The sequence below is a fragment of the Notechis scutatus genome, chromosome 14, assembly GCF_049901735.1.
Source record: "Notechis scutatus isolate UNSWTSFEM ecotype Mainland chromosome 14, rNotScu1.2, whole genome shotgun sequence".
Taxonomy (NCBI): Eukaryota; Metazoa; Chordata; class Lepidosauria; order Squamata; family Elapidae; genus Notechis; species Notechis scutatus.
Genome location: NC_142022.1, coordinates 10,351,579 through 10,373,345, shown reverse-complemented (window position 1 = coordinate 10,373,345; position 21,767 = coordinate 10,351,579). Strand labels below are relative to the sequence as shown.

The following is a 21,767-nucleotide window of genomic DNA, read 5'->3' as shown; positions in this document are numbered from 1 at the left end:
GATGGAGAATAGATGATGGGGAGGAAGAGGAGGAAAAAGGAGAATGATGATGGAGGAGGAGAGAAAAAAAATGAAGAGGAGGAAAAAAAAGAAAAAGATGATGGGAGAAGGAGGAAAAAGAAGATGACGGAGGAAGAGAAGGAAGGAGGCAACCTTTTCCCTCCAAATCTCCTCAGAATTGTCAGCCTCACACAAACTTCCACCAGGCAGCCTCGCTCGGGGCGAGCCCCTTCGCCGGTGACGTCACGCGCAACGGCCAATCCGCGCTCCGCTCGGCGGGGCGAAGGAAATGACGACGGAGCCGTATCCCTCCGCCGGCCAGGACCCCTTTTTTTGTGTGTGTGTATGTATGTGTGTTGTTGCTGCTTCTGTGTACCAACCCGCAACCCTTTAAAAAAAAAAAAAAAAAGAGGAGCCGTGTGGGAGGGGGCGGGGAGGCTCATGCGAGCCGCGCCGCCGCCGCCCTTCTCCCAGGAGCCGGCGGGGGCGCGGGTCCCTTTAAGAGTGGGGACGAGCCCTGCCTCGGAGCCCAGCGAGGGAGGCGAGGCAGCCACCGGCGGCCGCCGCCGTTCTGGGGAAGGTGAGTCGGCGCCATCCCCGTTATGTGGCGGGGAAGCGCCGGGACGGGCGGGCTGGAGGGGGGGGGAGAGGAGGGAGGTGGTGGGGAAGAGCCTGCGCGCGGTCGGTAGGGGGCAGAGCGCGTGCGCGGGGCCCTTCAAGGGGGGAACCGTTGGAAACCGGTTCGAACTGCTCCCGCGGGAGGGGGGACTCCTCGCGGTTTTTTTTCCTCCCCTCTCCATGGGGGGCGAAGCGGCGGGCTGAGGGAACAGCGCGCACGAGAGCGAGAGGAGCGCGCGCGCGGTACACAAAAGCGAGCGCGAGACGCTTTCCCTCAGCCGGGGAAGGAGGGAGGGAAGCGGCTCAGGGAGGACGGCGATTGGCTGGCGGTGGAGAAAAGAGGCGTGGCCTTTCCCCCCCTTGGGTAGCCCTCCGCTAGGCGGCGGCCTCCCCCGCTTGGTTGGGAGGCGAGCGCGGGCGATACTGAATACCGGGATTTTTTTCTCTCGCCGTGAGGGGCGGGACGAGCGGGGCGCGAGGAAAAAAGGGGGAGCGAAGCGTCGGATCCCTCCGCTGGCAGTTTTCTCCCCTCCCCCTTTTTTTCTGGGCCCTTTTCTGGGAGGGGAGGGGCGTTGAGGAGAATAAAAAAAAGACGCGTGGCTCCCCCCGCCAAAAAACGTGTGGAAAGAAGGAGACGAGGGTGGGTGGCGTCTCTTACAACGCCCCCAGCAACATTGTCCTCACTTCTGGGCAGGCGGCCATGTTGGCTGGAGGGATTATTTTCTCTCCCCCTTTTAAGGGAGACCCAGGGCAGATTCATAACCCTCGTGGTTGGGGGAGGGGCTGTTTTGGGGCGTGGGGTGTGTGTGTGGGGGGGGCAGTTGGTTGGTGGCTTCCCATTCTTTACACACAAAGTAGGAGGGGCTGGGGGGCCCACAACGTTGCCTCCCCACGCAGACCCCTTTTTTGCAATGGCCTTGTGGTACCTCTGACTACAGTTCCCATGCTTCATGTGCACGGCACGGCGGTGCTACCCTCGCCCGGTGCTCCAGACACCTGTTGCACCGCAGCCCACCCTTTAGTTTGGCCGGGCATTGCTTTCCAACCACCTGCAAGACAGACATCCGTTGGGGCAGAAGTGTCCTTGGGCAGCAAAAGCCCCCTGGCTGCTCTCGGCCCCCTTTCAGGTCCCCCCCCTCATCCTTTGCCCTTGCTCCTGAATAAAGGCAGCCACATGCTCTGCCCAAGTCCCATCATCCCCATCCCACAAACTCTGGATTTGGTGGCACTACGCAGAAGTGAGATGACGGCCCAGTGGAGTTGCTGTCTTGGTGGCATATCTGCGCTTTGACCGTGGGGTTCTCTTGGCCCCTCTCTGCAACACAAATCCATGCTGTAAACTCCCATTGTCCTTTTCCCCAAGTCGAGGAAACTCCATCCGGGAAAAGCTCCCACGTGTCTTTACAATGGGCAACCCGACAGTTTTTACATTATTCTACAGCTCTTGAACAAGCCAACGTTGTTGTCCTGACATGCAACAGTTGATGTGACTGCAGGGCGGTCTCAGATAATCACCTCAGATGGGATGCAAAACCATATCGTAGTGATGGTGTAACTCACCCTTAACAAATCTTTGTGCGTTTATTCTGGTTGCATTGGTATAAACGTGTGTAATTCTGGTCTGCTGTAAAGTGAGAAACACACTAGTGCGCAGAGATTCTTTTCCTCAAGATTTTAGTGGATGAAAAACATACAAGAGCTATACGTTTCTAGGTCTTGTTCTAAACAGCCTCACTTTCTTCCTCTAATAGACATTGAAAACGTTTATCCTTCTTATACGATTCTATTCCTGCCTTTTCTGAGATGCTTAAAAATATTGGATTGGAACAGAATAGTTGTGTTGCTTCTTTGGTTCTGAACCTGACCGATTGTCAAAACAGCACCGGCTTTTTTTATTATCATAACTAGTTGTTTCCTCTTTAGTTTATCCTGGATAATTCCTAAACTGCCTTCTTCGCTAATAATTTCCTGTGTCGTAGCGAATGTGCTTGGCTTTTCTGATGTGTGATGTTTTTTTACCTGGGTCGCTTAATAGCATCTTAGACCCAGATTATTCAGAATTTGAAATACTATTTCAGAAATATGTGACAGTTTCTTCTACCCTCACTTCACAAGGCTTCTGACAGGTGTTATGAGACCTTACCTTAAGCTCCATCCATCACATGTGAGGCAGAGTGATCTCTCTAATTCACAAAGTAAGTTTTCTGTTAATGTGAACATTTAAGATGTCCCTGCTTTTTTGTCTGTTCTAGTTGTTACAGTAAGGTTGCCTTCTGTAATTTACATTGTATCTTAGCTTTATCTGATGAGTCGTCAGTTACACAACTAGGCCGCTACATTGTAAGGCATCACCAACAGATTTCCTATTTTATCTTGTGTTTCTTATCTTAAGAAAAAATGTAAAGATGAACTGGTCTAATTTTTTGTTCCTCTCTTTGGTGGGGAAAGAGAAAAACAGAAAATTAGACCAACTGCATGTTGCAATTGAAATTTTACCAGATTTTATAATGGATTCCTGGCCACTGTTTGTTGGTTGGCCTGCAAAATCAAATATTTTTATTTCCGAGTTGCTTTACAAACAAATAATCAAAAGCAGTTGCTTCTGTGGCCAAGGTTGGGTTAAGCTCTTTGCATTTTTGATTTAGGTTTGAATACTTGAATGGTTGGCTGTCTTTGGAAGGAAAATTGATGTCTTGCTCCTAGGCAGATTTGAATGTCTCTTGCTCTGAGCTTCATTTTTTTGCCTAAATATCTGTGGTTAAGATGTGGATCTTTAGCAACCCCCATTTGACTGCTTAAGTCAAATGGATTTTTATTAAGTGCATTCTTTTCAAGAGCTGACATCATAGAAACGTCAATTCCTCACTTGTTTACAGTGCAATTATTATACAAAGTCCTTGGATACAAGAAATCAGAATAGATATAATGGGCTTTAAAATTAAGGAAAGAAAAGAAATAGAGGCAAAAAATATGCGATGTGTTTCTGAACAAGAAGGCAGATTTTTGCTCCTTGTAATCCTAGAAGTTCAACGCACGCAGACAAGTAAACAGGGAAATACTATATGTTGATTTCAGTTACAATTTTGATCCTATAAACTGCTGTTTTAAACAGACAAACATTTGAACGTGGATGGAGAAAGAAAACCATTTCCCAAATAAAGTTTATTTTAGCTAAATCCCAAATGTCAACATTAGTCTGCAACTTGAGCAAAGACTAGCACTGCCATCTTGGTAGATAGTGGATATTATTAATCAGACAACACCTCTCCTATTTTGCTGATGGATTTGAAGTAAACCTGAGTGATTTTTGTGATCTGTTCACCTGTTGGCTGTATTGTTTAAATCCTGAGTGGTTTTTCAGCATGATGGTTAGAAGAAGGGAGACGTGGAGGGTTGGGAGTCCTTTTCTGTGGAAGTGCCAAATATTCCAGGTTCCTTTCTGAGCATGTTGGAGAGAGAGAGAGAGAAAAAGACAGCAACGTTCTTGGGGCAAAACGGTGCAAGTCCAGTGCTGGGCACAGTCTGTTGTGTTACTTTCTGGAGCAATCCCTGGCGGTAAATTCTAAAGTTACTGAAAGGTTCCCAGAGAAGTTTCGCTGCAATGAAAGCCAAGGCAGGCCTACAGTGTGAAAAGCACAGCATGGAAGGAGAAGGGAGGAATCGAAGATCTAGGCGGTGGTGGGTCTTCAGCATTCACGATTCTCACAGTCGCTGCTGCTTGGGGAAGTTGGTTGGCTTGGCCAGGCAAAAGGCTGCTTACTTGCCTGCCTGCTGGGTTCACACGTGTTGCCTGCATCTGTTGAGGTAGGACTTCTGTACGCAGCTGTTGCTTCCTAACAACTGAAAATGTGTATTATTGGATTTAACCTGTGCGGGTCGAACTTTGGAAAAAAGTACATTGTATTCCAAAGGTCCTTGTTTTGCTAACCATTTCTTAAAATCTCTCTCTCTCACACACACACCCCTTACTGAGGCCTGTCTCTTTTCTTTAGCATGAAGCAGCCACATATTGTATCCTGGATCCCCGCAAAAACCATGTTTGCATTTTTATTTTTTTTGCATTTCACATTTTGGTGTATGCTGGCTTTTCATGACAACAAACCCAGGAGGATGCTGGTTTTGCTGTATAAAGCAAAGGGCGTTTGCATTTGAAAGATGGTGAATTAATTAAACAGAAGTCTGTTTTAATAGTACTACCCTCCAACATATTCCGGTTTTCTTTACGTTTTAAATAAACGGTATCAAAGTTAGCACATTCTCTCGGCCTGCTTTTGTGAGTAAGAGCATCTGTCATCAGTGTAGCGGAAAAGTAAACATTAGCATATTTATCACAAGGATTAAGTCCTCTTACTGAGCAGAATAGTTTTGATGTCCTCCCAAATATCCACAGTTGGGAGTTTGGGAAGAAAGAACGGGGTGGAATTGTAGAAACATTCTTGGTTGAATGAACCGGTTGCAGTTTTGTATTTCTACACCACTGGCAGTTTACCATCTAATTCTACGTATTTTAAAGCTTGCAGATGCACGCTGTCTTAAAATGGCAAAATATTCATTAAAAAAGCTGGTCCCCTCTAACGTTTCTTTCACCAAGGTGTAATACATTTGTCATGATGGATAAACGGATCACAGCTAATCACACAGTAAACCTTTTAGTGTTGTTTCTAAATATTTCATTAAGATGAAGGCAACATGGAAAATTTTGCAAGGCTACATTTCCTTATAAAATTCTGTTTTAAGATGAGCAGGAAAGACTAAAGATACAGGAATTTTCGGCATCCCCAAATGAGGGCCCTTTGTGTTTTTTCGAACAAGCTCGAATCAAAAACTAAAACCAAAGCGTAACTTACTGTAGACCTAACCTGGTTGGTTTAACAACTGGCTGGAGGGAGGGGCGCAGACCAGAAGAGTGTAGATCAGAAGTGCTGCCCAAGTTATGCTGCTCTCCCCCTCCCCCCCCCAAAAAAAAGATTAGATGGATGTCCCCCTCCCTCTGCTGAATTCCCTCTGAATCCCCTTGTCCTGAAGATGACCACCTCTCTCTGTCTCCCCCCAAGATGGCAGACACGGACCTGTTTATGGAATGTGAAGAGGAGGAACTTGAACCCTGGCAGAAGATCAGCGATGTGATTGAGGACTCCATGGTGGAAGATTACAACTCGGTGGACAAAACGGCCACAGGTGATGCTCCTCCTCCGAAGCTCCACCTCTGCGCTGCGTCACTGAACTCCTATCTCGGCAGACAATTTTGCAGTGGCCGGTTCTAGTCCCTGATGTGCAAGAGATGGATTGCTATGCGTTTTTTAATTGATTATTACTGTTATTTTGCTGCACCTTGGCATTTTCAGAGGGCACAGACAGAGCCCCCCCAAGAGACGGGAAGCAGTCCAGTTAAATTGTCTGTTCCTAGTGAGATCTGCTCACGTTTGATGGGGCCGCTTCCTTTCCTTTCTCCTGATGGGCTGCACTTCATTCTGCCTGGCAGCCCCCACATCGGGAGAGTCCCAGGTCATGGAGGGCTGGTCTCCTCCTCTTTAAATCATCTCCTAGTCTTCAGTCACCTGTGGGGGGAAAAAAAGTAAAACAATCTCTACATAATTCCTTCCCCCGGCTATTAATATCCCCGTGGGTGGAACAGATGGGCCTATTTAATAATTCGTCTTCCTCCTCTTGGGCTGTTCGCATTTGCTCCTTCCCTGCCTTCTGGCAGACACCAAGAACAGCCACGGTTCCCGTTTGAATGCAGGAAAGTTCTTTCCAGAACAAGGTTGCCAACATCGGGGTAACCAGGAAAACCAGCAGAGAGCCAGCTTGCCCTCTGACCCGTTAGCCGTGTTCCAGTCACCCCAGGTTTGAGATCTCCCAGTCCAGGGTCAGCTTGACCAGCCTGGCCTAAAGCCCACGGCAGGAGAAACCTTGCAAAACAAGTCAGCGAAAGTTGCTGGTCCGCCGTGCCCAGAGACGTCCCCCTGATTGTACACCTGGCACTTTTCCAGAGGGGGGTGGCGAAAACCTGGCGGTGCTTGCGGGAGGCCTGATAACCACTCTGAGTTTCCTCCTCGACAGTTTCGGTCAGCGTGCAGCCGGTGGCTGCCCCTGTGCCACCCGCTGCCCACGCGTCCATCGGCAGCGGCCTCCCCACCACGCCCGTTAGCAGCAGCGGCACCTCCAACAGTGACAGCACGAAGAAGACGTTGGTGACTCTCTTTGCAAACAATAGCAGTAAGGATCCCGGAGGGTCTTGGGGGGCCTCCAGGGAGGCTGAGAGAGGAGGGTTTCCCCCGCTCTCCCGCTGTCGGGTCTCTGGCGCCCCCCCTTGCTGGGATGGAAGCAAGGACCCCGTCCTTAGAAGCGCCCCAACCACTTAAGGGGCAGAGGGAAATCTTGGGGGGGAAAAACCCCACATACCCCCTTTTTCCTGCTCTGTCTGTGCCCTGTCACTAACCGGGGATTGTGGGGCGGTTCCTCAGAGAGGAGGGAGATGGGCTTTCCTGGGCTTCGCTCACGTAGCACGTTTGAACTCCAGGGTTTCAAATACAGGCATTCCTCGGCTTGCGACCACAATTGAGCCCCAAATTCCCGCTGTTGAGTGAGACACGTGTTAAGTGAGTTCTGCCCCGTTTTACGAACTTTCTTGCCTCCGTTGCTGGGCGAATCGCTCCAGCCGATGAGTCAGTCAGCTGCCGCCTTTTGCAGCTGGGCTCGAGGCTCAGGAGTCAATTGGGGGCCATCGCCGGGACCCCGACAACCCGGTTTCTGAAGTGGGTCTGGCTTCCCCACTGACTTCACTGGCCAGGTCTCAAAAGGGGATCACTGCGGCCGTCATCGAGTGAACCAGCTGCCAAGCATCTGGATTTTGAATCGCATTGCCAGGGGGAGGCTGCCCGTGCTCCCAAGTGTGGGGAAAAAAACGGTCCCAAAGTCCCTTTATTTCAATGAATGGTCGCTAAACGAACTGTGTTGTAAGCCAAGGACTGCCTGTATTGGCCCCTTCTTCTCTTGCAAGCGAAGTAAGCAGCCTAACACACACAGCGTGTCATTTCCTCCGTGCGCAAGAGGAACAGGGACGAGTGTAGCTGGGCCCCCCTTCAAGAGGGGTCCGAGCTTTTCAAAGCCCCCCACCCCACCAGGGTGGCGGAATTGGGAGACCCCTGCTTGGCTCAGCTGTGGGAGGGCAGCCTCGTCCCTGGACCCACTGCAAGTAACAACCCTCTCCTCCTCTTTTCCTCCCGCAGCCGGCGCGCCTCTGGTTCAGCAGGGGGGCCAGCCCCTGATCCTCACCCAGAACCCCACCCCCGGGCTAAGCACGGTGGTGACCCAGCCTGTCCTCCGGCCTGTCCAGGTCATGCAAAATGCGAACCACGTGACCAACTCTCCAGTGACCAGCCAGCCCATCTTCATCACGACTCAGGTGAGGGGGCGTTGGGTCCCAGCCGATGGTCCCCTTGACGGTCCGCTCTTTCTCAACCGTGGCCGCTTGGAAGATGGGGGGGGGGGAGGCGGACTTCAACTCCCAGAATTCTTTCTTTTGTTGTTCTTTTCAAAGGCTCAGAGGCCGAGCGAGACTTATTGCCAGCTAACATTGCACAGGCTAGCCGTCAATTGGGGTGGGGGCTTGGTTTCCCAGCAGTCGCCCACCCACCTGAAGGCCAGGGGTGCTGGGAATAAACCGATTCGGCCTCTGGGGCTGGTTTCCACCCCTAACGGCTGGGTGCCTGTTGCAGTTTCCGGCAGGAAAAGCTCCAGCTGTTGGTAAACTCGGACCGATCGTGTTTTTTTTTTAAATAAACCTGAACCCCCAACATGATTCCTGTATATTTAACTTTAAAAAAAAGGGCAGGAGGGGGCCGTTTCTGTCCTCTTGCCACCCGGAGACAATTAGTAGGATGGGTTTTTTTCCCTTTAATTTGGCTCGGGGCCAGGCAGAGAGCAGCCTGAAGGACGCGGCCTGGGCAGTGTCCGCCTGTCTGTCTGTCTCTCTGTCATTCAGGGCGGGAGACGGGCTACGGCTCGATGCTGCAGTGAGCCTTAGGAATCTGATGCCCTTTTCGCAATGGGGTCGTCGGAACGTGGCAGGCAGTCAGGCTGGGCTCCAGCTCCTAAAACGGCTTCTTTTCCTTGTCTGAGAAAGGGTTTCCCTGTGCGGAACGTCCGGCCTGTGCAAAACACGATGAACCAGGTTGGGATTGTCCTGAACGTGCAGCAGGGCCAGACCGTACGGCCGATCACGCTCGTCCCAGGTAAGGGGGTGGAGTGGTTGGCGGGAGGCTGGCCAGGAGGGCGGGGTGACAAGCAGAGCCCCACAAAAAACGATCCCCTTTCGGGCACAAAGTCTAGGCTGGGAGGGAGTGGCCGAGCAAACGACCCGCCCCCTCAGGGCAGTGAGACAGGCCTAAAGGACGGCAGCCTCCCCTCGGTTCCAGCTCTGCTGGGTTTAAAACCCAACGGCCTCTGGAATTTCAGCCCCCCACCCGGGCCTTTCCTCCCCCTCTCTTCCTCCCCTCCAGCCCCAGGCACGCAGTTTGTGAAGCCCACCGTCGGAGTCCCTCAGGTTTTCTCCCAAATGGCCCAGGTGAGACCTGCTCCAACCATGCCGGTCCGGCCGGCCTCCAACACATTCACGACGGTCATTCCGGCCACCCTGACCATCCGGAACACGGTCCCACAGTCACAAGCGCAGCCGCAAAGTAAGTCCTCCTTTGGCATCCCCTCATCCTCCTCCTCTTCCTCCCCCCATCCCTCGCCCTGGGACAGTTGGGCCCACCCATAATCCCCTCCCCTCCTTTGACTCCTCCCTCCTCTGCTTCCAAACGGAAACGATCGGCTTCTCTCCACCTTTTCCCGCCAGTGAGCATCGCGAGTTTTGTTGCGGTGAAGAAACCCGGCATGGCGGGGGAGAACAACGAGGTGGCCAAGCTGGTGAACACCCTGAACACCGTCCCTTCGCTTGCTCCGGGCTCGGGGGCCCTCATGGTGCCCAACAACAGCCAGGCCCATGGTTCCCAGAGGACGGGCCTCTCGGAGTCCTCCTCGCAGAAAGGTGCGGCTCCTAACTTCCGCCCTTAATGAAGGGGTTTGGGGAGCCGCCCCGGGGTGCTACTCACGAGGAGAGAGGTGTGCCAGCCCCCCCCTTAACTCCTCCCCAGGGGAAAGAAACGGCAGCGAAGGAGCAGAAATAACTTTCCCCGAGTCTCTTCCTCCCAGCGGCGTCTCTTTTCCCTCCCCTGATTCCCTTTTCTGTTGCTGTCAACAGTCAGCTCCTCGCCGATCCCCGCCTTCGACCTGCAAGACAGCGGGCGGAAATCCTGCCCTCGCTGCAACGCCCAGTTTAGAGTCACGGAAGCTTTAAGAGGCCATATGTGTGTAAGTCGTGGCTCCTGGCCCAGGAGGCCGTTGGAGTTGCTTGTCCCGGTGCTGGGAAAAGAGGGTTTATCCAGTTCATGGCTGAGTGAAGCCTGAGTGGACCTGACCGGGCCTGTATCCTAGGTCAGGGGTGAGCATCCAGGGCCCCTTTAACCACCCGTGGGCTTCAGCTCCCCAAATCCCTGAGCCAGCCATGTTGCTGGCTGAGGGATTCTGGGAGTTGAAGTCCCCAGGTCTTAAAAGTTGCCCCGGGGGGAGACCCCTGGGCTGGAGCACCTGCGGGAATTCTCACTCCCCTCTCCTTTTGTCCTCCCCGCAGTACTGCTGCCCCGAAATGGTGGAATTCCTGAAGAAAGGGAAACCCCTGGAGTCCGAACCGGGCCTCCAAGCCCCCAAGCCCCCCACTTCCCCGGATAAGACCGCCGCCGTGGCTTCTCCCCCCTCCTCCACCCCCATCCCTGCCCTGTCCCCGGCAGCCAAGCTCTCCGAGCCGAGCGACGGCGCCAGCGAGGGGGTGCAGAGCAAGCTGATCATGCTGGTGGACGACTTCTACTACGGCAGGGACGGGGGCAAAGTGAGCCAGCTGCTTAACTTCCCCAAGGTGCCAACCTCCTTCCGATGCCCGCACTGCACGAAGAGGCTCAAGAATAACATACGGTAAGAGCTACGGGGGTCCCGGATAAGAGAGGAGACAGCTGCCCCCCCACGGACCACACAAAGGCTTAGAACGGGCAACTGTGTGTTTGGGGGGGGGGGGCTCTTGAAACCCCGCCTTGCTGTCGGATCCAGAGGCTCCTCCCCTCCCGTCGCCCACCGGACAAGCCCAACCCTCCCCTTGCCTGCAGGTTCATGAACCACATGAAGCACCACGTCGAGCTGGACCAGCAGAACGGGGAGGTGGACATCCACACCATCTGCCAGCACTGCTACCGGCAGTTCACCACGCCCTTCCAGCTCCAGTGTCACTTGGAGAACGTCCACAGTCCGTACGAATCCACCAGTAAGTCGGCACAAAGCCCCCTCCCAGGAAAAGGGGGCCTTAGCAGAGAGTGGGGAAGCAGGGGATCCCCCTCAAAATAAAGAGATTTTTCCCCCTTACGGCTTCTCCTGCGGGATCCCATGGGGGCGGGGGGCTGCCTTTCCCTTTGCGTGATCTAGAGGGGCTGATGAAACCGCCAGGCTCCACCGAGGTGGGTTTGGCGCCCTGGAGACCCTGGCCTGCCCCCTTTGCCCCCTCTCACCCCCTCTGCTCACAGCCAAGTGCAAGATCTGCGAATGGGCCTTTGAGAGCGAGCCCATGTTCCTGCAGCACATGAAGGACACCCACAAGCCCGGGAGATGCCCTACGTCTGCCAGGTACTGCCAGCGCTTCCGGGGGCTGGCAGATGAAGCTCTGCCGTTCTCCGCTCCAGCCTTGGCCCTGGTGCGGATCCTGGAGAAACCCTGAGCAGAAAAGCTCAAGGAAGACGACCCCCAAAAGCCTCCTTGCCTGACCGCCCCTAGGAAGACGGGGGGGGGCTCCCCTCTGGGAAAGGCACCTTCTGGCCCCTTTTAACCAGAGTGATTCCCCCATTCCCCCCCATCCCAGGTTTGCCAGTACCGTTCGTCGCTCTACTCCGAAGTGGACACCCACTTCCGGATGGTGCATGAGGACACGCGCCACCTGCTCTGCCCGTATTGCCTCAAGGTCTTCAAAAACGGCACGGCCTTCCAGCAGCATTTCATGAGGCACCAGGTGAGCCCCAACCCCCTCCCCCTCCCCCCCCTCGTCCACCGCCAGGACCTTCTCTCTCGGGCGGGGGAGGGGGAGGTTAGTAAGGGAAGAAGGGCCCGTCCTCCAGGAAAATCAGCCCTGCCTCCCCCCTCCCCCGGCAGAAAAAGAGCGTCTACCACTGCAACAAGTGCCGCCTGCAGTTCCTCTTTGCCAAGGACAAGATCGAGCACAAGCTGCAGCACCACAAGACCTTCCGCAAACCCAAACAGCTGGAAGGGCTGAAGCCGGGCACCAAGGTACGGAGCGGCCCAGGGGGCGGGGGAGGATCAGAGCCTTCCGAGCGTTCGGAGTCGTGGGGGAGCTCCTCCGTCGGCCTCTCTCCAGTCTGTGTGCATGACCTTGACCGCCTCCCTTTGGGCTGCAGGTGACCATCAGGGCCTCCCGGGGTCAGCCGCGGACGTTGCCCCTCTGCGCGAACGACATGCCCCCCGGCCTCCTCCAAGACGCGGCTTTGCTCTCGCCGTCCTCGGATCCCCAGCCAAACTTCCCGTACCCGCCGTTCCAGAGGAGCGTCCAGAAGAAGGCGGTCCGGAAAATGTCAGAGCTTCTTCCCACGTTTCAAACTCGCCTTGAGAGGGAGAGGGGCCCCTGGTGTCCGCTCCCCCTGGGCTGATCCGAAAGCTTCCCTGGGGGTGGGGGGCTCAGCCAGAGAAGGGGCAGGTGGAGCACAGGCCGTCCTCGACTTACGACACTTCCTTTAGGGACCATTGGAAGTGATAAGGGCAGTGAAAAAAAGGGGCTGAGGGCCCTTTTTCACCCCTGTGACCTTTGCAGCAAGGCGGATGCTTGACAACCAACTCATATTTATGACGGTCGCAGCATCCCGGGGTTCCATGATCCCCTTTTGTGACCAGCAAAGTCAAAGGGGTGTGTGGGGGGGAAGCTGGATTCAATTAACGACCGTTGTACTAAGTTAACAACCGCAGGGGTTCACTTAACCAATGTGGCAAGAAAAGTCGTAGAATGGGCCACGACTCCCTTGACCAATGTCTCGCTCAGCAACATAAATTTGGGGCTCAATTGTCGTAAGTCGAGGAGGAGGAGGACTGCTCCCTGTCCAGGCCCTGCACCTTCGGGCGGGGCTGAGGGGGGGAAGCTCCCTGTTGACCGGCTGCTATGCCGCTCCCTTGTTGGAGGCCCCTCCGGGCCCCTCGGCCGTGTTTTCCGTTGAATGTTCTGCTCTGGAAACACACGGAAGGTTTTTCCCCTCCGCCTCGGGGAAATAGTTCACCCCCCACTTGACTGTCGCTTGGTTGGGGGACACACAGACACACCCACAGAGGGTCTAATTGGGCTCTCCCCTCCCTCCCTCCCTCCCTCCCTTCCTCTCGGCAGGAGCGTCCTCGGCCGGCAGACCTGCCTGGAATGCAGCTTCGAAATCCCGGACTTCCCCAACCACTTCCCCACCTACGTCCACTGCTCGCTCTGCCGTTACAGCACCTGCTGCTCCCGCGCGTACGCCAACCACATGATCAAGTGAGTGCCACCCGGCCAGGCTGCCCGTCCGCAGGGGCAGAGGGGACACTGCCGGGGGCCGGAACGCAGCGGAGAGTCTTAAGTGGGGGAAGGGAGCCAAAGGGGTTCGAGGGGCAGCTCAAACTCAGCGGTGGAAGCGTGGGGGTTGCGTAACGACTGCTGCATCCCCCTCTTTCCTTGCTCTTTCTAGCAACCACGTTCCTCGCAAAAGTCCCAAATACTTGGCCTTGTTCAAAAACTACACGGCTTGGTAAGGCTGCCTCCAAGCATGCCCCCCCCCCCGTCCTTTTGCTAGCCAGGTCTCCTCCGCTGGATCCCGTAGCCCTGGGGAGGGGAGGAGGGCGGCCGCGAGGGTGGCAGCCCCTCTCCCAGTGTGTGCGGGAGGGAACGTGAGCAATTCTGGGCCGCAAATCCGACCCCAGCCTGACGCGTCCTTTGCGTCCTCTTTGCCAGTGGGGTTCGGTTGGCCTGCTCGGCTTGCCTCTTTGCCACGTCGGAGGGCGACGCCATGGCCAAACACCTGGTCTTCAACCCGTCTCACGAATTCAGCAACGTCATTCTACGAGGTAAGAAAGGGCCTGATCCTCTTTCTTCTACTTTTCCTGGGGAGGGAGAGAGGGAGGGAGGGAGGTTTTGCTGCCCCCCAGCCCAGCCCCGAATGGGATTCTTGCCGTGAGCTGAACCTCTTCTTTCTGCTTCCCACAGGTCCCGCTTGGAGTTCCCATTCAAGGTAAACCGTCGTGCCTTTTTCTGTCCCAGGGGATCTCGTGCCCTCCTTCCCCCGGGGCGATGCCACAGCCTCTCCCTCTCTTTCCTTCAGGCCTGCCCAGCCATTCGAAGGAGGCACAGTACCCTCCGTCTCCACCGCCTCGCCCAGCAAAGCTGCCACTGTGAACACACCGCCTCCTCTACCCGAGGAGGAGGAAGAAGAGGAGGAAAAGGCCCAGGAGGCGCCGCCGGTGATGCCCGAGCCGATGCCCGAGGCCAGCCGCTCTCCCGTCGTGGTCCAGGAGAACGAGGGCTCAAATGTCTCTAACGTCGACAGCCGCGATGAGGAGCCCGAGCCCAAGGAGGCGCCCGAGCCCGTCAGCAGGAAGGAGCAGCTCTCCGTGAAGAAGCTCCGAGTCGTCCTCTTCGCCTTGTGCTGCAACACCGAGCAGGCGGCAGAACACTTTAAGAACCCACCCCGGCGGATCCGTCGCTGGCTGAGGCGCTTCCAGGCTTTCCAGGAGGAGAACGTGGCTTCTCTGTCGGAGGGCAAGTACCTGAGCCTGGAAGCGGAGGAGAAGCTGGCCGAGTGGGTCCTGACGCAGCGCGAGCAGCAGCTGCCGGTCAACGAGGAGACCCTCTTTCAGAAGGCAACCAAGATCGGCCGGTCTCTGGAGGGGGGGTTCAAGATCTCCTACGAGTGGGCCGTCCGGTTCATGCTGCGGCACCACCTCAGCACGCACAACCGCCGGGCGGTGGCTCACCCGCTCCCCAAGGAGGTGGCGGAGAATGCCGGCTGCTTCATTGAGTTCGTGCAGGGCCAGATCCACACCCAGGACCTGCCCCTCTCCATGATCGCCGCCATCGACGAGATCTCCCTCTTCCTGGATGCCGAGGTCCTCTGCAGCGACGACCGGAAGGAGAACGCCTTGCAGACCGTGGGCACCGGGGAGCCCTGGTGCGACGTGGTCTTGGCCATCCTGGCCGACGGGAGCGTCCTGCCCACCATGGTCTTCTACCGAGGCCGCCTGGAGCAGCCGGCCAACGTGCCGGAGACGATCCTGCTGGAGGCGAAGGAGAACGGCTTCAGCGACGACGAGATCATGGAGCTCTGGTCGTCCAAGGTCTGGCAGAAGCACCTCGAGCCCCACAACAGCAAAAGCATGCTGGTCCTGGACTGCCATCGGACGCACCTTTCCGAAAAGGTCCTCTCCCTGCTGAGCTCGTCCAGCACCTTGCCGGCGGTGGTGCCGTCCGGCTGCAGCTCCAAGATCCAACCCTTGGACGTTTGCATCAAAAGAACGGTGAAAAACTTTGTGCACAAAAAGTGGAAAGAGCAAGCCAAGGAGATGGCGGACTCCCCCTGCGACTCGGACATCCTCCTGCAGCTCGTCCTGTGTTGGCTGGCCGAAGCCCTGGAGGTCATCAGCGACTGCCCCGAACTGGTGCAGCAGTCGTTCCTGGTGGGCAGCGTCCTGCCTGGCCCGGACGGCACGGCCAACACGCCCACCCGCAACGCGGACATGCAGGAAGAGCTGATCGCTTCGCTGGAGGAGCAGCTGAAGCTCCACAATGAACTGCAGGACGAGGAGGGAGACCTGAACCACGACGGGGGGAATCCGTCGGAGGAATCCGCTAACCCCGAGATCCTGCACCAGCTCTTCGAGGGGGAGAGCGAGACCGAGTCCTTCTACGGCTTCGAGGACGCAGACCTGGAGCTGATGGAACTGTGAGGAGGAATGAGATCAATTCCTTCTCTCTCTCTCTCTCTCTTTTGAAAAGATGCATTGTTGGAAGAGATCCCTTTTCCTCTTCTGCTTCCCTGTGGATCTCTGGCTGCCGGAGACACACGATACACACAAAACTCAACGAGAGCCGTGGATGCTGTTCGGTTCCTTCAAAAAGGAGGAGAAAAAGTTTTCCCCTCCCCCTTAAATCACTGTTGTGGCATTTCCTGAAGATATATATTGTGGGTGGATTTATTATTATTTGGTTTTCGTTTTGCATTTCCTTTACCTCACTGTATTATAATAGTTTCTGGGTTTTTATTTTCGTTTTATACTGTGCAAAACAAAGTTTTTAATTACGCCACATTATCAACGTGACTTTTTTGGGGGGGAAAGGCAAGGAAAAGAGATTCGTAGCCGACGGAAGATTTCTCAGTCTTGCTCTTTCTGTTGGCCGCAGCCACTTATTTTCATTCTTTTTTTTTTTTCCTATAACACTCGGACCCAGAAACGTAGAAATTTCAACCCCCCTCCAAGCTTTGAATAATTTACTTTGAACTTTGAAAAAACGTGCCCACAAATAATAATTGGAAGATTGCTTTATGGGAAAGGAGGCGAGAACAGCAATTAAGCGCAGGCATTATTGTTTAAGGGAGGCAAAAGCTCCCTGAATGTTTTTGTACGAAACTTGGGACGTGTATGGTAAAAGCAAAGCAAAAATTCACTGGTGCAGATTTCATAGCCGTCGAAGCAAAACCTTTTCAAAGTTCCCGGTGGCGAAACGGTGATCCGAGTTGGTACCAAGAGAGCAAGTGGGGGGACAGTTCACGCCCCACTGCGACCCTCTTTCGCGGGGGGCCGATCGCAAACGGATCTCCCCTGACGTCGCCTTTTAAAAACTCTGCGAGCTCCTGACGCCTTTCGAACGAGACACTACGTTCCCTGACCCAAGTGCTGCAACTCAACCCCCGACGTGCACAAAAACGAGGGAAATGTCCTGTTTTATTTTACACTGCCAGCATAAAAAGACAAGAGACATTAAAAAAGAGAGAGGTGTTTTTTCTACTGTTTGCATGTTTGAGAGTTTTTTAAAATTGTCACGTATTATTGGTCTAAAATGACGAGAAAACCTTTGGACACATAGAAAACCACCCACCACCCGCCGTCTCCTCCTGTGCATCTTTTTTCTGTTTTTCCTTTGAGGTTGGGAGGAGAGAGCAAAAGAAAATACCTTCCCCCCATCTTTTCCCTCCCTTTCCCCAACCTCCCCAAGGCCAAACTCTTGAGGGAAGCAGGAAAATAGGGTTTGCTGACCTGTAAATGGTTCATCTTTGAAATGTACATATGTGGAACATTTAATAAAACCAGGGAAATGGATTTATAAACACGCGTTTTCATTCAAAAGAGTTTGGCAGCCAGAGAGGCAAACCTGGGTTTGAAATGCAGCTGGGTTCACAAATTGGACTTTGTGCGGTTTTGAGAATTCTATCCTGGTTTGAGCAAATTTAGACCCAGGGATCCTGGTCTCTTAAAAACGCTGCCCTCTAGCTGTGGAGCTGTGAAACCCAGGCCGATGGCAAGTGGGCCCCTGCTTGATAAGTCCTCTGGGGATTAGTATCCCCCTCCTCTTCATTTCCTCTTCAGAGGCTCCCATTCTATAAGAATTGAAAATACTGCCCTCTAGTGACTCAGCGAGGTCACTGCAGACTCTTCCAAGCTGCTGCCCGCCCTCTGGTGGCTTAGCGCGGTCACTGCAGCTCCTATCGATTTTGCTTTTGGATCAAACAAGCAGGGTTGCTAGATAGTTTGGCATGTCTGAACCACCCTCCAGGCCCTTCCATGCGGGAAGCAGAGATCTCAAACTACCTACGCTAGAATCCACGGCGTACCTGGGGTTGCTAGGTAAAATGCCTTTTTTTTCAGGTTCTGGTAGAAGCTACCCAAATGTGTGTTAACCTCTCGGCTGGTTTGGAACTCTACCTGTGCTGGCAGGGGATTATGGGAGTGGAAGCCCAGCTGTTTTGGGAGGTTGCAGGATGAGGAGATGATACCGACGAGGAACCCCCTAAAAGTCTTGGAGAAAACACCCCTCTTGAACCTGAACATTTCCAGAAAATTTTCCGCACACACACACACGAGTTGTAGACAGTCAAGCATCTTTATTAAAGAAAAGGTGGCTCCCCCAGGAGCCTCAAACAGTATCACAAAGGATTTGGGGGTTTCCGTCTTCAACAAATAGAAAAACTTTTCCTGTTTCATTCGAAACCACTGCAAGAATGGGGGGGGGAAAAAACAAGCCACAGTTAACAGCAGGCAAACCTCCCAGCAGCCTTGAAAGTAAATCGCTTGTAAAATCCGGCGTAGGGAGGGAGGGAAAGCTGCCATCCGAGTTGTGAGAACAAGACCAAGAAGACCTTCTGGCCACCTTACCTGATCAGGTGAGCAATCTCCCAGTTGGTCTCCAAGGTCAGAGGTCCTTCCACCTCCACGCCTTTCTCGGTGACGGTGGTGATCTCGTACTGAGGAGGGAGACGAGAGGGTTAGGGCCCCCCTCCTTGGGCTGAGGGGCCCCCCTTCAGAGGGAGACCCCCACCTGGGCTGGGGCAGGGGGAAAACCATACCCATATGCCCCTCCCTCTCTCACCCGGTTGAACGAGCGGGCGTCCCGGTAGTAGAGGATCCTCATGCACCGTTCAATGAGAGCTCTGGCCGCCTGCTGGGAAAGGTTGGGGGTCTCCTCCAGCGCCTCCCTCATTAACGGCTGCGGCGGGGTGAAAGAAACGGAGGGGGGTCAATTGCACAGCTTAAAAACTTGATGGAAACTGTCTCTCTCCCGCCCCCAACCCCCGGTCACTCGAACCCATCTCCGGCTTCCTGAATAAAGCCTGATCCCCAAGAGAAACCACGATGGCTTAGCACAACCGGGGAACCCAATTCCTAACCCGGGATCCCAACCTCACTGGATCGGGGAGGAGGAAACCGCCAGTGAATTTACTCCCTTGCCCACCTGTGCCACGTAAGACCCGTATCCGGTCGCCAACGAAGGCGCTTCGTAGGCCACTCCCAGCAGGTCGACGTAACCTAAGAAGCTGAGAGGGGAGAGATTTGAGGGGGCTGCCCCGGCTGAAGCCACCAAAACTGAATTATAGGCAGTTAATGAACTAAATTTATACGCGGCTCATCTTAACTGTCGGACGACAGTTAGCGAATGCAACATGGACACAATTTTTCGTGACTGGTGGTAGTCCTCGGCTTATGACCACAACGGAGCCCAAAATTTGTTGCTAAACAAGACATTACATGAGTTTCACCCCCATTTTCTTGGCTGGTTAAGCGAATCACTGGAGCTGTTAAATCAGTCATTTACGGCTGTTGAATGAATCTAGTTTCCCCATGGACTTTGATCCAAAGGTCGCAAAAGGGGATCGGGTGAACCCGGGGATTCTGCCACCGTCATAAGGACGAGTCAGTAGCCAAACGGGCGAATTTTGACCCTGTGACCACGGGGGAGGCTGCCATGGTGCGTGAAAAACTCATAAGCACTCCCACCCCCCCAAGTGCTGTTGTAACTTTGAACCAGTGGTGGGATTCAAAATATGTCACTACCGGTTCTCTGGGCGTGGCAGGGGAAGGAGACTGTAAAACCCCCAATCCCTCCCCCACCCCACTAACCTGCTTTCCAGCTCCGTTCTCCTGTGGAGGGCAATGAAAGAAGACCCAGCCGATCCGCTGGGACTCAATGGGAGGCAGAGAATAGAAGTCAGAGGTGGGATTGGCCGGTTCTCCAAACTACTCCAAATTTCCCCTACTGGTTCTCTACAACCGGTCAGAACCGGCTGAATACCCACCTCTGCTTTGAACGGCCATAAAATGGGACTTTGGGGCAAATGGAGCTTTTGAGAAATATTCTTCCGTCAATCAGCCCAGGGCATCGTCAAGCTTTTCCCTCCCCCCCCTCCGTCCGTTCCCGGCCTTACCCTTCCCCGTTGGAGTAGCCGCCGATGATGACTCTGTTCCAGAGGGGATTCATCTTAGACCGGTGGTTGTACATGACCCGGGTCAGCCAGGAGTGAATGGCCTTCGGGCTGTAACTGTGCCCGTCGCCCAGAAGGTCTTCGTCAATCCTGCGAGACAACGGAGGCCCAGCTGAGACGCTGCTCTCCAGCTCCTCTCTCGCCGGCCAGGCTCCCTTGCGAAGGGCCCGAAAGTCGGCCAAGGAGGTGAAGCTAGTAGCCCCATGGAAACAAGGGCCAACGGGACTCCCAACTTTGCAGCCCCACAAGCCAACTTACAGCCCCAAATATTTTTCTATATACAGGGCTGATTCGGTAGGGTGTGTTGCGATGTTGATTTTGGGGGTGTCCCCACCTGGAAGTTCTCCAGAAGTTTAAACCCTGATTTCAATCGGAAAGGCTCATGGGGAGCTGCTTAAGAGCAAATCAATGGATTTGCTTGGCTTCTTTTATCTTTGGGGGGTCTCCAAAGTTGGCCCCTTTAAGACTTGTGAACTGCAACCCTCAGAATTCTGGGAGTTGAAGTCCACAAGTCTTAAAGGAGCCAAATTTGGAGGCCTCTGCTTTAGTTCCCCCTCCTTTCATTGTTTTCAAGGCCAATCCAGGGGGGGGGGAGGAGCCAGCCGGGACCCCCCCCCCCAAAAAAAGCCCTCCTGGCCACTTACACCATCTGCTCCAGGACTTGCTTGAGGTGCTGGAAGTCGGCATAGTCCCCTGAGGCGCCCAGGACGGTGCTGTCGTTGACCTTCATGATCCGGGAGAGGTTGCGGAATCGGGCCAGCGATCCGTAGGAGCCCAGCGTGTCGGCTGCGATCATCACCCCTCCCTCGAACTTCAGGCCCAGGACGGAGGTGCCCGTCACCATGGGGCTCCTGGATGGGGGTGGGTGGGTGGGAAGAGGGGTAGGTGGGCAGGTAGGTGGGTGGATGGATAGATGGGGAGGGAGGGAGGGAGAGAGAGATCAGAGAGAGGAGAGACAGACGGACAGAAAGGACAGATACACATAGATGAGATAGAGTGCGAGAGATTAGATAAATGACATATATAGATGATAATTAGATAAATATACATAGGATGAGATAGATACCGTAGACAGATGTAGGTAGGTAAATACATTATAGTAGGAGGGAGGGAGGGAGGGAAGAAAGAAAGAAAGAAAGAAAGAAGGAAGGAAGGAAGGAAGGGTGTGTTGCCAATTCCTACAAAGGACCTTTAGGACTCAGGAAGTGTGTCGGGCGGGGGGGCTCTTTAATTAAAAGGTGGGGGAAAGTCCCACCCTCACCCCCCAAAACCCTGAGCCACCAGGTGACCGTGGGGACTACAACTCCCATCCCACCTACGGAGGAGGAAACTCTAGTCCAGCACAGAGGCAGACCCTGATTTGCCCCCTCCCCGCGGGGGGCGCTTTCCCCCCCCCATCATGACGTCACACACTGGGGGGTCTCCCCCGTGGGAAGGGGCTTCCCCTTCTCCTCCCCTCCCCAGCCTTACAGAGTCCTCTTGGAGGCCTCGCTTTGGGCCCAGGCGTCCTGGGTCGGGCTGCCCAGTGGGAAGAGACTCCCCGGGGCGGGACCCCCGCCCCAGAACAGCGAAGGCAGCGGCAGCATCGCGGACGCCTCCATCTTTCCTTTCCCCGAACGGCCGCCGCTTAGTCACGGAGCAGGAAGAGGCGGCGCCACGGAGCATGCGCAGCAGCCATGTGAATTGTCCGCCGCAGCTCCCCGTAGGCCGGGAAAGGAGGCTCCGCCATGTTGGATGTGGGCGGATACGACACAAAGCGCCTCATATTTTAACTTCGGGGGCGGTTCTGCCGGGGGGAAGGGCAGAAGCGGGGAAGCCCAGTCAGCTCCCGAAAATCCCCGTTATGAATTTGATTCGGGGGTCGGGAAAATAGAAAGTCATCCGAGAGGAGGGCGCCATCTTGAATGTGGCGGCGCCGACGCTGGAAGAAGCGCTTCCGGGTCAGGGGGCACGCGGAGGGGAACTCCGCGCTTGCCCATTTCTAGGAGGGAGGATGGCTGTTTTTGGGTGTTTTTTTTTGGCAAATCTCCGCGCCCGAGAACGAAGCGCGTGCCACGCAATGAAGTGGGT

General features: G+C 54.6%; 2 protein-coding genes across 3 annotated transcripts; one reads left to right on the top strand and one right to left on the bottom strand.

Annotated features, from left to right (window-relative positions):
* Positions 1–444: 444 nt before the first annotated feature.
* POGZ (pogo transposable element derived with ZNF domain) lies at positions 445–17,048 on the top strand. Its single transcript, XM_087943304.1, is given in 20 exon segments — positions 445–580; positions 5,673–5,796; positions 6,682–6,837; positions 7,851–8,026; positions 8,747–8,855; positions 9,123–9,302; positions 9,464–9,655; positions 9,869–9,978; positions 10,298–10,635; positions 10,824–10,978; positions 11,235–11,312; positions 11,315–11,334; positions 11,567–11,713; positions 11,854–11,988; positions 12,117–12,289; positions 13,088–13,228; positions 13,419–13,478; positions 13,682–13,794; positions 13,934–13,958; positions 14,049–17,048. Coding segments are annotated over 19 exon segments (4,053 nt in total). The 5' UTR covers positions 445–580; the 3' UTR covers positions 15,670–17,048.
* A 760-nt stretch (positions 17,049–17,808) lies between these two features.
* PSMB4 (proteasome 20S subunit beta 4) lies at positions 17,809–21,332 on the bottom strand. Of its 2 annotated transcripts, XM_026687946.2 has the most exons (7): positions 21,168–21,332; positions 20,342–20,548; positions 19,641–19,787; positions 18,671–18,752; positions 18,308–18,424; positions 18,094–18,182; positions 17,809–17,931 (listed from the first exon to the last, which is right to left on the bottom strand). In XM_026687946.2, the coding sequence occupies exons 1-7, from the start codon at positions 21,296–21,298 to the stop codon at positions 17,919–17,921; spliced, it is 786 nt and encodes a 261-aa protein (XP_026543731.1). In that variant the 5' UTR covers positions 21,299–21,332; the 3' UTR covers positions 17,809–17,918. The 2 variants fall into 2 exon arrangements, with proteins under 2 accessions (XP_026543731.1, XP_087799446.1); XM_087943320.1 differs by lacking the exon at positions 17,809–17,931 and having other exon boundaries at positions 18,090–18,182.
* Between the last annotated feature and the right edge of the window lie 435 nt (positions 21,333–21,767).